Source organism: Oncorhynchus clarkii, chromosome 6 (genome assembly GCF_045791955.1).
Source record: "Oncorhynchus clarkii lewisi isolate Uvic-CL-2024 chromosome 6, UVic_Ocla_1.0, whole genome shotgun sequence".
In the NCBI taxonomy this organism is placed as follows: Eukaryota; Metazoa; Chordata; class Actinopteri; order Salmoniformes; family Salmonidae; genus Oncorhynchus; species Oncorhynchus clarkii.
In genome coordinates, this window is record NC_092152.1 from 20989935 (window position 1) to 21005502 (window position 15568).

A 15568-nucleotide genomic window follows, 5' to 3' on the forward strand; every position below is an offset into this window, starting at 1 on the left:
GGTTGACAAGAAATATCATTGTAGTGACCAAATATCATTGGTCACTACAAAAATAAAAAAACTTTTCTGCCAGTGACCGAATAAAACTGTCCCTCCAGAATTTGCAGCGTTTTTAAAAATGATTTTCACAATATGCAATGATTTCAATGATGATAATAAGCAAGGAATTGTTCATTTAGCTAAAAAAGATAGCAGAATCCTGGAGGGGCTGCTAAATGTGTCTAACCAGAAGATGGGGCTCTCTCCAGGCTCCTTGACCATATAGTACTCCTTGTCCTGGGGCAGGACCTTGCTCAGGCCAAAGTCCCCTATCTTCACCCTCAGCTCACTCTCTACCAGGATGTTCCGGGTTGCCAGATCTCTGTGGATGTAGCGCTTGGTTGCCAGGTACTCCATACCCTGCGCACACAAAAGAACAAAGACAAAAACGTTCAGACCTCATACACGCTTTACCTTTACTTCCCACTAGGTTGCAGTCTGTATTAGAATGTATTAGAATGTTATGAACTATCACCATATGGTAAACATCAGGCATCAGTTGAGGGTAGATATCTGGATATGGATTAAAGGTTAAAGTTACTTTCATATCTGGTCACTATCAGTACCTTGCATATCTGAGCGGTATAATGCACCAGTTTCATGTGGTCTATTCTCTGCTTGTTCTTGATGAGGTAATCTCTCAGACTCCCATAGGGCAGGTATTCCATGATCAGTCGCAGGTTTCTCCGACCTGCAGACAACAAATATAGAAACATTCACCTCTGCACTGACTTAGGATTCTACGAATAACTTGCTGAACTTGTCTTGTCTTCTGACTGAATTAAAAGGATCTGTTGGAGTTACAAGGCAACTACTATTCACCTTCTGTGCAACAGCGACTCCTGTGGCGGGCCGGGCGCAGTGCGCGCTAACCAAGGTTGCCAGGTGCACCGTGTTTCCTCCGACACATTGGTGTGGCTGGCTTCCGGGTTGGATGCGCGCTGTGTTAAGAAGCAGTGCGGCTTGGTTGGGTTGTGTATCGGAGGACGCATGACTTTCAACCTTCGTCTCTCCCGAGCCCGTACGGGAGTTGTAGTGATGAGACAAGATAGTAGCTACTAACAATTGGATACCACGAAATTGGGGAGAAAAAGGGGGTACATTTTTTTTAAACACACAAAAAAAACACCAAAAAAGTGTATTCTAGACTTATCTTTTCAGAAGCAAACGGGTTACTAATGATCGGATCCTGGACTAACAGGTTACTGGATCTTCGACTTCGCCCACGACTGTGTGGCCATGCACGACTAACACCATTATCATGTTTGCTGACGACACAACGGTGGTAGGCCTGATCACAGGCAACAATGAGTCAGCCTACAGGGAGGAGGTCAGTGACTGGCAGCGTGGTGCCAGAGGGTTATGCCACAGAGGGTTATGCTACAGAGGGTTATGCTACAGAGGGTTATGCTATAGAGGGTATTGCTATAGAGGGTATTGCTACAGAGGGTTATGCGGACAGCCCAGTACATCACTGGGGCCGAGCTCCCTGCCATCCAGGGTCTCTATATTAGGCGGTGTGAAAAGGCGGCCTGGAAAATCGTCAAAGACCCCAACCACCCAAGCCATAGACAATTTTCTCTGCTGCCGCATCGCAAGAGGTACTGGTGCATCAAGTCTGACACCAACAGTCTCTTGAACATCTTATAGCCCCAAGCAATACGACTGATAAATAGCTACACGGACCGAGTTTACCTTGCATCTTATTGACCTTATATTTCAGTGTCTCGACGCACACTTACAGGGCCCTACACACTCACGTCATCATTTGCTCACTCACACAAAATATGAACATACATTTATACACTCTACACACCCACTCACATGCAAGCTGCTGCTACTCTGTTTATTTTATCCTGTTGCCTAGTCCCCTTACCCCTACACATATCTACCTCCATCACTCCAGTATCCCTGCACATTGTAAATATGGTATTGGAACTGACCATGTACATAGTATGTTTACTTACTTATTGTGTTCTTCATATTTCATCGTATTTCTCATGTGTTTTTTTTATAGTATTACATTGTTATTGATTATTGCATCGTTGGGTTTTGAGTTTGCAAGAAAGACATTTCACTGTACTTGTGCATGTGACATTAAAACTTTAAACTTGAGCCTTAAAAGGGATACTTCAGGGTTTTGGCATGAAGCGTTAGCGCAATGGCTGGAAGTTTATGGGTATCTGCTAGCATGCTAGTACATTGAACAAAAATATTAAAGCAACATGTAAAGTGTTGGTCCCGTGTTTCATGACCCGAAATGTTCCATACGCACAATAAGCTTCTTTCGCTCAAATGTTGTGCACAAATTTGTTTACATCCCTGTTAGTGGGAATTTCTCCTATGACAAGAAAATCCATCCACCTGACAGGTGTGGCATATCAAGAAGCTGATTAAACAGTATGATCATTACACCGGTGCACCTTGTGCTGGGGACAATAAAAGGCCACTCTAAAATGTGCAGTTTTGTCACACAACCTAATGACACAGATGTCTCAAGTTTTGAGGGAGTGTGAAATTAGCATGCTGATTGCAGGAATGTCCACCAGAGCTATTGCCAGATAATTGAATGTTCATTTCTCTACCATAAGCTACCTCCAACTTCGTATTAGAGAATGTGGCATTACGTCCAACCGGCCTCACAACCGCAGACCACGTTAACCACGCCAGCCCAGGACCTCCACACCCGGCCTCTCCACCTGCGGGATCGTCTGAGAACAGCCACCAGGACAGCTGATTAAACTGAGTATTTCTGTCTGTAATAAAGCCCTTTTGTGGGGAAAAAATGATTCTGATTGACTGGGGCTGGCTCCCCAGTGGGTGGGCATATGCCCTCCCAGGCCTACCTATGGCTGCGCCCCTGCCCAGTCATGTGAATTCCATAGATTAGGGCCTAATTTATTTATTTCAACTGATTGATTTACTCAGTAATATCATTGAAATTGTTGCATGTTGGGTTAATAGTTTTGTTCAGTATAAATACCCATAGACCTCCAGTCATTGCGTTAGTGCTAGTTAGCATTGGCTCGCACAACTACTGTACCTCTAACTTCCTTCATACTGGACACAGAGACATAAGTTGTTGCCATATGTAGGACAGTGACTTGTAAAGTGAACTGAGGAGTTTGCTCCTCTCCTCGATTGCCTCCTCCGGCCAAAGATACTCAGGTGTATCCTATTGCAGAATTGTTTTGAAATCCGCCACACCCCCATTGAATCACCTGTTGTTTTCTCGGAGGAGAAAATCATGCACATATAAAATGGTATGCTACTTATCCATGTATAGATCTATACATGGATGTACCTTACCACTTTACATACGTATTTTGGGATGTAAACGTAATTTGCCTGATGGTGCAGTAGTGGAGAGTAATTTCAATTGGACCTTTTTCGAAAGGAGGAGAGGATGCGAGGAATCAAGCCAATCCCACACGTCACACGGTACCTGCGCTGTAAGACACTCCTTTATATTTGACGATATTCTCATGCTGAAGAGACTTGAGGATCTCGATCTCCCGCTCAAAGTCCCGCATGTGCTCTGCCGTGCTGTGCTGAAGCTTCTTCACAGCCACAACCTCCCCAGTGTTGTCCTGGAGTGGGTCGTATCGGCACATCTCCACACTGCCAAAGTTACCCTGATGGAAGAAACCAACATGATTAAGTAGGACGGAAGAGATTACATTAAATTCAGCTGATTACTTAATGAAGCGCTTTGAGACGGAATCAGACACATCCACAAACGAGAACACTGTGTGGTGTTCAAAGACCATGAATGATCATCTGTGGTCATCATTGTTCATGACAATGAGTGTGATTCCTTAGCTTGTGGCCATCATTGGCTGTGATACTGTGGTTCCTTACCTTGCCTAACTGCTGTAGGAAGATGAGGTGTCTCTCCTCAAACTGGACTGGCTCCTGGTTCTCAAAAGCCCCAGTGACCCATGGTGACGCTGCTGTTCTGTTTGGCAGGAGGTCACTCTCCACAATCAGCTCATATTCTGTGGGCAAAAACAGCACAATGTCAAATCACACAGACATGTTCAAGAATGACAGTGTTTTTTGCAGAGACTTGTATTTTTTCCATGTCTGCTTGGATTCTCCCCAGCTCTTTTAAGCCCCTAGCAGCACTTGGTCCACCTAAAACACAAACACCGGTAACAGCCTAGATATAATATAGGCTGGTAATATGGCCACCATTACACCCACAATTTCCTCTTCCTATAACAACATGATGTGTGACAATTATAATAATCATGACCTCCTTGAGACAATCAACTCAATGTAGAGACCTTAGGACCCATCAGTATGACCCAGTTTAAATCTGCAATGACTGTAGCAATGCACTGACCAGGCGTGAACAGGCTGTTGAGGTCCCTGATGATGACCCTGAAAGAGGGTCTGAACGTGGGCTCGTAGTCCATGCAGCTGGTGATCAGGTTAGCAAGCTCAGTCCACTTAGGAGCAGGCAGCTGGTGGCGGTCCTCGTAAAATAGGTTTTTCTGAACCAAAGAATCATTAGAGGTATGTATGTTTGTAGTAGGACTGCATATCAAGTTGCATTAGTGTAAACATACTGCTACATATTTCTAAAACATAACCTACTGGTATAGCTGATGTGATCCTCACCTTAGAGTTGTCCAGTGTCGCCAGTGGTTTCTCCCCTCCACTGCAGATCTCCCACAGCGTTGTGCCAAAGCTCCACTTGTCTGCTGCAAGGCTCAGGTTGGTAGAATCCTCAATACATTCAGGAGGCACCCAGGGGATTCGCTCAACCAAAACTGGGCCAGACCATAATATGTAATTAATAATTCATTGACAATCAATTCACACAGCATTTAGTGTTCAATAATCATAACTCTGAAATAGTACAATATGATTTGAATATAATATCTAGGTTGTAATATTTTAAGATGTGAAAGGTCGTAAAAACGGAGGTATTCAAGGATTTTTAGAGGTGTGGCTCAGGTCAAAGCTGGGGTAACTTCGTGCACACAACTGAGTTTTGATGGATAAACGTTGCCCCCTTCTGGCAGCCTAATGGTAACACCGGTGTATCAGAGGAAGAGAGAGGAGAACTCACTATCTTTGGGCAGGACAGTGATGCTGACACCAGGGTCACTCAGCTTGATGAAGGGGGGATTCCCAGTTTTCCGATCCTCTTCCCGGATCAGCAGGACGTTCTTGGCACAGACATTCCCATGAACAAGGTTCTTTTCCTCCTGCGGGATTGAGGGGAGGGGACAGTCAGGAGGGGAGGAGACGGGACAGTCAAGAGGGGATGGGACAGTCAGGAGCAGAGGTGCATCACACCAACTAACTAAACATTCACAAACTTCCTGCAGGCACTGATGGACTGGTGCAGTCTGTAGCTTGTTTTTACGCTGAGAATGTATAATTATCCATAGAGTCCCTTTATCAATGAGCAGCCATGTCTGTAGTACAGGTTGGGTTCAGCCTTACCAGGAAGTGCATGGCCCAGGCAAGCTGCTTGGCCACTTGAAGCTTCCACAAGATGTTGACTGAGTTTTTGTTCTTCTTCAGGTATGTGTCCAGGGAGCCAAACTTCACATACTCCTGCACCATGATATCTGTAAGAGTTAACAACATTTTACAGGGGTTAAAACACAAGACATTGTCCCAAAGGATTTATCAAATGCCACTATTAACGAACCTTTTTGCAATAAAGCATTAATATCGCTATATCAGCCCTCCAGTCATATGCAGCACTACATTACATACCAGAGACAACATGGGTCAATCTAAAAGCAGCAGAGGAACACTCATAGGGCACAGAGGCTGGCAGATTAAGAATGGTCAGGTAAGGTTTTGATGAAACAGCTCGGTATTGTAATCCCCCTAAGAATAGCCCACCTTGACTCTGCTGTGGTCTCTTCTTCAGGTTACACAGATTATTACAACGTGTCAGAGGATCATCAGTCACAGTAGGGTAGTGGACATTAAAGGATAATAACCTAAGCTTAAAACGCAGGCAGGTATTATGGATGGAGGGACACACTCATTCACTTGCTTTATCTGTTATATACATTTCCCAACTGGGACAGATTGATTGACTCACTCTCCTCCCCGCACACACACACGCCGTAGTTCAGCACCAGGTGCTTGTGAGATAGCTGGCTCATCATGCTGGCTGCCTCAAAGAAAGACTGTAGAGAAGGAGAGAGATAACCATCATTAATAAACACCGTCATCATTCATTACAGCCCACCATAGACAATGGCTGATTTAAGACAATAATGCCAATAGACATGACCACAGGCAATTAGTCACCTGCTCTTACTTTCTTTGTAGAAAGATTAAGTACTTAATTTGTTTCCAATCAACTCAGGAAACTGTTTAATGTCTTCTATGTGTATATAATCTTAGTTTCTTACCTCCGAGTAGTTCCTGTGGGCCTTGTCCAGGACTTTCATGATGACGTCTGTTTGGTGCATCTCCCCGTAGTCTCCCAGCTCCTTGCGGACCCCTTTGAAGATCTTTGTGAATGTCCCTTGGCCTTGACTCTCAGTCTAAAAAACACACAAACAAGATAATGTCTACAATAAAAGGATGCATTCCTGAATCTTTCATTGATAAGAAACAGACACTGCATGCTGGTTATCCAAAACTGTACTAAACAGTGAGATGATGACAATCTACAATTTTGCTGTATGAATGAAAATAAGACTGTGTGTCTGTGTTGAACGTGAAATGCTTACATATTCCAGGTCCTCTTTCCTGATCTTGTGGAACACCATTTGGTTGATGTTGCGTCTCTGTAGGGAGGGAGAGAGCGGCACGTCTGAGCCCTTGTTACTCCTGGATACCAGTAAACTGGACTTGTCTGTCAAGAAAAACAAGAGGACCATATAAATCAGCCTTAACCATTGACAGTATATTGAGTTTAAGTGGAGCAATGCCTCAACATGTCAAAGAACTTCTCTGCCGATTTAGAGGCAAAAAAAATAATCTAGATTTAAGGTGGCACTCCAGTCTCCTTTTCACCTCACTTATCACCCGATTTACTTAACAGAAGGCACATTCAATAGCTAGTCTTGGTATGACATGGCACAAGTAGGCAAGCAAGGGGGAGGCCGGTGACATCACATCAGACAAACCCCTTGAATGGCCTACAGCTTGAAGTTTCCAGTTTTTATTTTTTTATTTAACCAGGCAAGTCAGTTAAGAACAAATTCTTATTTAAAATGACGGCCTAGGAACAATGGGTTAACTGCCTTGTTCAAGGGCAGAACCATTTTTACCACATCAGCTCGAGGATTCGATCTAGCAACCTTTCGGTGACCTTTCGGTGACTGGCCCAACGCTCTAACCACTAGGCTATTTGCCGCCCCAGTTGTGTCTAGAAAAATTATATTTTGCTCAAAACATATATTTTTACCATTAAGTGTGTGTACATTACTGTATTTATGCTTGGGATATAGTTTTTGTTTTTCAACAGGAAAAATTCCAACATAGCTGGAGTGAGTCTTTAAACTCAGTTACCTTTGGATTTGGGTGGGCAACACTTGCTGAACTGGAAAATGATGCCATCAGAGCGCACAGTCTCCTTCTGGTAGCAGCTCAGCAATTCTTGGAGGTTGCTGAAGTTCCTTTTGGTTCCACTCAGATTGAACTCTCCATTAGCAGCCTTAGTGATCTGGCAGTGCTTGTACTCAATGCCATCGTATACCTAAAGGAAAGCACAGGAGCAAGAAATTATAATCAAATCAGTGTTCCTGTGACATGATAGTTAAATATGTTCCAAACTGCTTAAATTCTACACAAAGGTTTTCCAAAATGGCAAAATTCATTAATTTAAAAAAAATCTGTTATGTACTAAAATTATAACTTAAATACATTACATACCCCCACAGTGAAGGTCAAAAAGTATTTGTTAAAGTCCTTAGGGCTGCATCGCAGGATGTACAGACCCCGCTTGTTCCCAGATTTTTGCAGTCTATTAATTGCAAAATCCATTCTGTGGAGAAGCACAGAGTGTATATATGTACAGTGCCTTGCGAAAGTATTCGGCCCCCTTGAACTTTGCGACCATTTGCCACATTTCAGGCTTCAAACATAAAGATATAAAACTGTATTTTTTTTGAAGAATCAACAACAAGTGGGACACAATCATGAAGTGGAACGACATTTATTGGATATTTCAAACTTTTTTAACAAATCAAAAACTGAAAAATTGGGCGTGCAAAATTATTCAGCCCCTTTACTTTCAGTGCAGCAAACTCTCTCCAGAAGTTCAGTGAGGATCTCTGAATGATCCAATGTTGACCTAAATGACTAATGATGATAAATACAATCCACCTGTGTGTAATCAAGTCTCCGTATAAATGCACCTGCACTGTGATAGTCTCAGAGGTCCGTTAAAAGCGCAGAGAGCATCATGAAGAACAAGGAACACACCAGGCAGGTCCGAGATACTGTTGTGAAGAAGTTTAAAGCCGGATTTGGATACAAAAAGATTTCCCAAGCTTTAAACATCCCAAGGAGCACTGTGCAAGCGATAATATTGAAATGGAAGGAGTATCAGACCACTGCAAATCTACCAAGACCTGGCCGTCCCTCTAAACTTTCAGCTCATACAAGGAGAAGACTGATCAGAGATGCAGCCAAGAGGCCCATGATCACTCTGGATGAACTGCAGAGATCTACAGCTGAGGTGGGAGACTCTGTCCATAGGACAACAATCAGTCGTATATTGCACAAATCTGGCCTTTATGGAAGAGTGGCAAGAAGAAAGCCATTTCTTAAAGATATACATAAAAAGTGTCGTTTAAAGTTTGCCACAAGCCACCTGGGAGACACACCAAACATGTGGAAGAAGGTGCTCTGGTCAGATGAAACCAAAATTGAACTTTTTGGCAACAATGCAAAACGTTGTGTTTGGCGTAAAAGCAACACAGCTCATCACCCTGAACACACCATCCCCACTGTCAAACATGGTGGTGGCAGCATCATGGTTTGGGCCTGCTTTTCTTCAGCAGGGACAGGGAAGATGGTTAAAATTGATGGGAAGATGGATGGAGCCAAATACAGGACCATTCTGGAAGAAAACCTGATGGAGTCTGCAAAAGACCAGAGACTGGGACGGAGATTTGTCTTCCAAAAAGACAATGATCCAAAACATAAAGCAAAATCTACAATGGAATGGTTCAAAAATAAACATATCCAGGTGTTAGAATGGCCAAGTCAAAGTCCAGACCTGAATCCAATCGAGAATCTGTGGAAAGAACTGAAAACTGCTGTTCACAAATGCTCTCCATCCAACCTCACTGAGCTCGAGCTGTTTTGCAAGGAGGAATGGGAAAAAATTTCAGTCTCTCGATGTGCAAAACTGATAGAGACATACCCCAAGCGACTTACAGCTGTAATCGCAGCAAAAGGTGGCGCTACAAAGTATTAACTTAAGGGGGCTGAATAATTTTGCACGCCCAATTTTTCAGTTTTTGATTTGTTTAAAAATGTTTGAAATATCCAATAAATGTCGTTCCACTTCATGATTGTGTCCCACTTGTTGTTGATTCTTCACAAAAAAATACAGTTTTATATCTTTATGTTTGAAGCCTGAAATGTGGCAAAAGGTTGCAAAGTTCAAGGGGGCAGAATACTTTCGCAAGGCACTGTATGCATCTCTGTAAGTTATTGATACACAATCAGATGATGCACAGTGCTCTATAAGGGTAGGATTCCAAACTTCACTTACGAAATGGGACCATGACAGTGGCTGGTAATGGCCTCCACCAGTGCAGGGGGTGCCACTTCTTTACAGAGGTAGTGGTGTGCATCTGTCGTCAAACGATAGTAGCCATCAATCAGCGATATAAAGGACAGAGCTTCAGAGAGGCAATTGAACTCCAGCTCCTGAGACAGTGCAAAAAGGATGAGAATAGAATTGTCAAAATATTTATACAATCCAATAAAAACTAAATTTGATAGAATGAGGTTTCAATACTGTGGCTGTTTCAATGTGAATATTAAGAAAGGCTAGTGGAGGTGAGAGGCTGACGTCAGTCTTACCAGAGTCTTGCCGTCTTGTTTATTGATGGTAACCACTCGACTCTCCATCGAGCCCTCCTTATTGGCGTGTTTAATACTGATGTCAGTAACGTCTGGAAAATCACAGTAGGTCTGCAGGTCCTGCCCGGAAAAAGGTGGGAAAACAAGACGTCATTTGACTCAATCTAGAGGATGTCATTCTTCTGAAACAAAGTCAAATGTGTTGATTGAATAACCTTTAGTGCCAAGAAGCAGAAAATTGCATGACGCAATTAGTTCTAAGCCAGCAATGAGCCAAGTACAGTATTTGCTTTTGCCCATCTTCACTGTAGAAAATTAAGTCCTTGAACATTTTAAATTGTTAAACACCACAGACTGATCTGATGCAATCCATCGGCATTAGATTCCATTAGCAATGTAAGCCACTGTTGACCTACTGTAACAGCTCTTAAACCCATTAATTACTCAATTATACATTAACACCTCTAACCGTGGATTAGGAAAGAATAAAACGGCCAGGCCAAAGCTACAAAATAACATGACATCGCCACCATAAATTCAACTTCACAGTAAAACCCTCCTGACAACAGCATGAAACCATCATAGCTAGCTAAATCACTGGGATTACTGTATGAAATTATTTCATAGGCTATACTAGGGAACCGGGAGTTCAGTCATGTTTCCACTAAGTAAGAGATTCCACTCAAATCATAGTGTATTAATTTGCTGTATTGATCCTTCCACTTTCAGGGAAATATAGTCAGTGATAAGTCTGATAATTATAACATTTCAGCAAATTCCCCTTAGACAAGTGAACATGAACAACCTGGACAACCCTGCTGTGAGTACCTGCTCAGAGTCTTTGTGCCCGTCTCTGCACCACTGGATGCCATGATCAGCCGTCACGATGATGGTGACCTGCCCTGCCGAGGATTCCCTGACCTGGAAGCGTTCTGTATAGAAGGCCTGCTCGAGAGACTCCATGTTGATGAGGTATTTGAGCTTCAGGTCGCGTGCCGTAGCCCGGCACTGGCTAAACTGCTGGATGAACTTCTTGAAGCGGTAGCGGATCCTCTTCCTGGTCACAAAGTTGCAGTCCTGGATGTGAGCCCTCATTTCCTTGGGCAAGAAGGACTTGTAGCTGCGGTGACAGCGGGGAAGAATAGGATAAGTCAAGCCATATGGAATAGGTTAGTATAATAGGTACCTGTAGAATACCAAGATACACAATAGACCATAAATAATTTACATTGCCAATTCAAATCATTCTGTTGGCCATACTACTTACAGTATTGTTTTAGGTATGGCTTTGTTGTAAATATGCAGCAGAGACATTTGTCTCTAGCTACAACTGACCCCCAGTACTACCAGGTTAAACCACTTAAGTGGTTGGACATGTATTTATCTTTCCTCTGCACCTTATGGAATTGTAGATATCCAGCGGAGACATTTGTCTTTCCTTGGCTGTCCTCATCATGTCCAATACAGCCATGCCAAGGCACTCCTCCTGAGTCTCATGTGTGTTGGCGATCTTCACCCAGCCATTCACAAAGTCACTCCTCCACTAAACACAGAGACAGAGGTGGGCTGGTTAATATATTGTAGTTGTCATGACTCTCCTGTGAGGATGCAAAGATCAGGTTACAACAGATCAACGACTACAGATCCCTCTCACCCGCAGAGGGGAAGAGGGATTGGTGTGGGGGTTTTATGACACCTCACGCCAATCGTAAATTATATGCAGCAGACAACTCCTTTTGGTCTCTAGTATTGGGATTGGAATGTCCCTGTGTCTCCAGAAGATTTTTCCGCTCAGAAACGCTAATGTCCAAAAGTGAACACTGGGACAATATTTCTAGCATCCGGATGTGGGGAATTATGAGACGGGAAATGAATGTCTATTTTGTGTTGTCATTAAATATGGTCTAAAAATATTGTAACTTGAAGAGTTTTCACATTGTGTATGTCAGGTTAAATCCTTTACGGCGTGTAGGAAATATCAAGGATGAAGATAATATTTTTGTTAAGATAGGAATGTGATTTTAGTTTTCTAACAAGATCATAGCTTGGATGATACTTTGCCAAGTAATTAGCCACACCAGAGGGAGCTCAGAGAGCGTGTCAGCATGACGAAAACACCCCCTTTTTACCTGAGTGTATAAAGGGTGAGTTGAGAATTAACATATCAGACTAGAAGGACTCAAGCTGCAGCTTAGGTCTACATTGGTCACAACCCTAAAAATCAACACGAGGTGAAGATGACAAAGTAGCCTCCCTAACAATCGATGTTACGGCTGAGTAGCTGTCTACGTATCTAAGAAAGTGAATTTAAGTAGGATCATCCTGTTACTCTCTTCGAATCATCGTCAACTACACTGCTCTCATCGACACGGCTGATTAGCTGTCTTCAGAGGACCCCCCCTTCCTGGGAAGTGAAAGTAAACACCACCCTGTTAGCCTGCTTCAGACTACAGGACAAGGACATTGTGACCTCTTGTGGACAATCAGAACCTTACACTTGGGAGCTTGGGAGGATGCCCATCAGAGCCCTTTCCATGAAGGCCTGAGCCAACAGAGAGAAACAACGAAGACAGACCTTGAAACATGTAAATGCATTCATTATTTCTTTCCCAAATGGGCGGCGGTTCGGAGCAAAGTATTAGTATTACTTTGAGCGTAGTTAGAAGTGTATAAGTGTTGCCTCTCTTTGACCCCTCTACTTCTCTCTCTTCTGATAAACAAGCAGTCATGTTGTCGTTAGTCTACTAGGGACCTGTTTTCATCGTATTAAGTTTCTAATCAATAACCTATACTGTGTGTGTGTGTATCCTGTGTTATCATTTAGTTATTAAATAAATAATTACATCAATTTGCATGGTACGGAATGATCAGTAAGACTCGGGTCCCTAAATCTCAATGCAGTGAAAAGATAGACAAGACAGATGTGTGCAATGTTTTACTTTGAAGCCTAAAGGATGATTTTATTATTTTTTTTAATCAGTTGTGTGTGCTGTTCACGTGAACGGGGAATGTTGAATCCCAATGAATAAATCCTGGATGGTCGCGTTGCAAAAAGCAAAGAAGACTAAAGAGCAGTGACAGCCATGGCTGGCGGAGGAGCTGAAGTACTGGAAAAGCCTCCCGCTTCATTTAAGTCTCATGTATGGGAGCATTTTGGCTTCCCTGTCAAATATGATGACAGAAGAAGGGTGGTGGACAACACCATTACAGTGAGGAGCCATTGTGCTACAAGAAAGCCGTATGATCATGGAAATACATCGAGCATGGCCACACATTTAAAGCGTCATCACTCTGGTGTGTCAGTGACGGGAGCCAACTCAGCCAAGAGGCAACAACTTCTCACCGTGGAATTTAAGCAGCCCTTTGCTGCAGAATCATACCGGGCTAAAGCCATCACCAAATCTATTGGGATGTTTATCACTGCAGCATTACACTAATCTTATAAAAAACAATAAATCATAATCACTAGTTATAACTACTAATCCAGTTTAGCAGGCAATATTAACAAGGTGAAATTGTGTCATTTCTCTTGCGTTCATTGCACGCAGAGTCAGGGTATATGCAACAGTTTGGGCTGCCTGGCTCATTGCGAACTAATTTGCCAGAATTTTACATAATTATGACATACATTGAAGGTTGTGCAATGTAACAAGAATATTTAGAGACTTAGGGATGCCACCCGTTAGATAAAATACCGAACGGTTCCATATTTCACTTGAAATAAACGTTTTTTCGAAATGATAGTTTCCGGATTCGATCATATTAATGACCAAAGGCTCGTATTTCTGTGTTATAATTACGTCTATGATTTGATAGAGCAGTCTGACTGAGCAGCAGCAGGCCCGTAATCATTCATTCAAACAGCACTTTCGTGCGTTTTACCAGCAGCTCTTCGCAAGCACAGCGCTGTTGATGACTTCAAGCCTATCAGCCTAATGGCTGGTGTAACTAATGTGAAATGGCTAGCTAGTTAGCTGGGTGTACGCTAATACCGTTTCAAACGTCACTCGCTTTTAGATTTGGAGTAGTTATTTCCCTTGCGCTGCAAGGGCCGCGGCTTTTGTGGAGCGATGCTTTGAGTGTGGCTGTTGTCCATGTGTTCCTGGTTCGAGCCCAGGTAGGGGCGAGGAGGGGGACGGAAGCTATACTGTTACACTGGCAATACTATAGTGCCTATAAGAACATCCAATAGTCAAAGGTATATGAAATACAAATGGTATTGCACGTGATCAATTTAGCATCCCAAAGGGGAATCTCAGTGAACCAGATGGACCGCCTCCTTGGGAGGATCAGGAAGCACAATAGCCGCTCATGTGCTTAAGACCAACCAAGAAATGCTACAGCTACCGACCCACATCTCATACAAGATGTCACAACAAGATGGAACTCCACTTATGACATGTTGGAGCACCATCTTGAGCAGCAGGCAGCTGTATACTCTGCACTGACAGACAAGTCCCTGAAAAAAAATAAAGACATCGTCACCTTGTCTGATGATGACGTGAAAGTGGCAGAGGAGTTCCTACAGGTGCTCAAACCCCTCAAAAAGGATACAACCCTATTGAGCGCTGAAACTGCACTGTCTGTGTCCATGATCCTACCTCTGAAAACAAGGATTCTACAATCCATGGCCCCAAGTGAGGAACCATCACTAGAGATGTCAAGGCTGCCATTAGAGAGGACCTGAACCCCAGATACCCCCTAATGCACAGGACTACCTTCATAGATCTACTGCACTGGATCCAAGGTTAAAGTCCCTGTCTCACCTAGACCCTGCCCTATTCCGGAGGACATACAGTGATCTCACCACTGAGATTTGTGGCCACTGAAGAGGTTAAAAAAATAATAATAATAAAAAAAAGTGTGAATTACTTAAATAATAAATATTGTGCAGTCTAATCTTAGTCTATGCTATTGCTATTAGAATCATCCACTTTTGATTTGGAATAATAATGGCTTTTATTAAATGTTATTGCCACAATTCTAGTTCTATGAAAAATTGAAAAAAATAGTTAGTTTAATAGATCAAGTCATTTTTTCTGCAGGGTCAAGCCACAGAGCCGACAGGAGCAGACTCAGAGGCATCTCCTCCCCAAAATAAAATAGTTTGGCCATGAAGGAGCTTTTCGGGGAGGCCTTTGCGAGTAAGAACACAGGCAAGACATTTGCCAACACCATCAAAGAGGAGGTGGCATCCTACAAGGCAGCAAGTGGCATTCCACTGGATGGTGATCCACTGGCATGGTGGAAAAGCAATGAGTGTAAATACCCTCACATTGACATGATGGCAAGATGCTACCTGGCACTTCAGTTCCTAGCGAGAGGGTGTTCTCCACGGCGGGGGACATGAAGACTGCAAAGAGGTCTACCCTCTCCCCAGACAATGTAGACATCCTCATATTTTTGAAAAATAATTTGAAGTTATAAGCTCAGGTCTGCTTTGCTTTCTTTCTTTACTTTTTTTAATGATGTAGACACAGGCCATTGTTTCATTCACTAC

General features: G+C 43.0%; 1 protein-coding gene across 1 annotated transcript in view; it reads right to left on the minus strand.

Moving 5' to 3' along the window:
* Positions 1-15568, minus strand: part of LOC139410764 (Janus kinase 2b) — a 48444-nt gene that overhangs the window by 5841 nt on the left and 27035 nt on the right. The window contains exons 5-21 of the mRNA XM_071156242.1: positions 11466-11611; positions 10897-11188; positions 10069-10188; positions 9755-9912; positions 7903-8014; positions 7540-7726; positions 6756-6880; positions 6432-6566; positions 6116-6203; positions 5500-5627; positions 5120-5258; positions 4666-4817; positions 4388-4538; positions 3901-4037; positions 3485-3674; positions 606-730; positions 227-399 (exon numbers count right to left, since the gene is read on the minus strand). Of these exons, the coding sequence (XP_071012343.1) occupies positions 227-399; positions 606-730; positions 3485-3674; positions 3901-4037; positions 4388-4538; positions 4666-4817; positions 5120-5258; positions 5500-5627; positions 6116-6203; positions 6432-6566; positions 6756-6880; positions 7540-7726; positions 7903-8014; positions 9755-9912; positions 10069-10188; positions 10897-11188; positions 11466-11611 (2558 nt within the window). The remainder of the gene's footprint in view (positions 1-226; positions 400-605; positions 731-3484; positions 3675-3900; positions 4038-4387; positions 4539-4665; positions 4818-5119; positions 5259-5499; positions 5628-6115; positions 6204-6431; positions 6567-6755; positions 6881-7539; positions 7727-7902; positions 8015-9754; positions 9913-10068; positions 10189-10896; positions 11189-11465; positions 11612-15568) is intronic.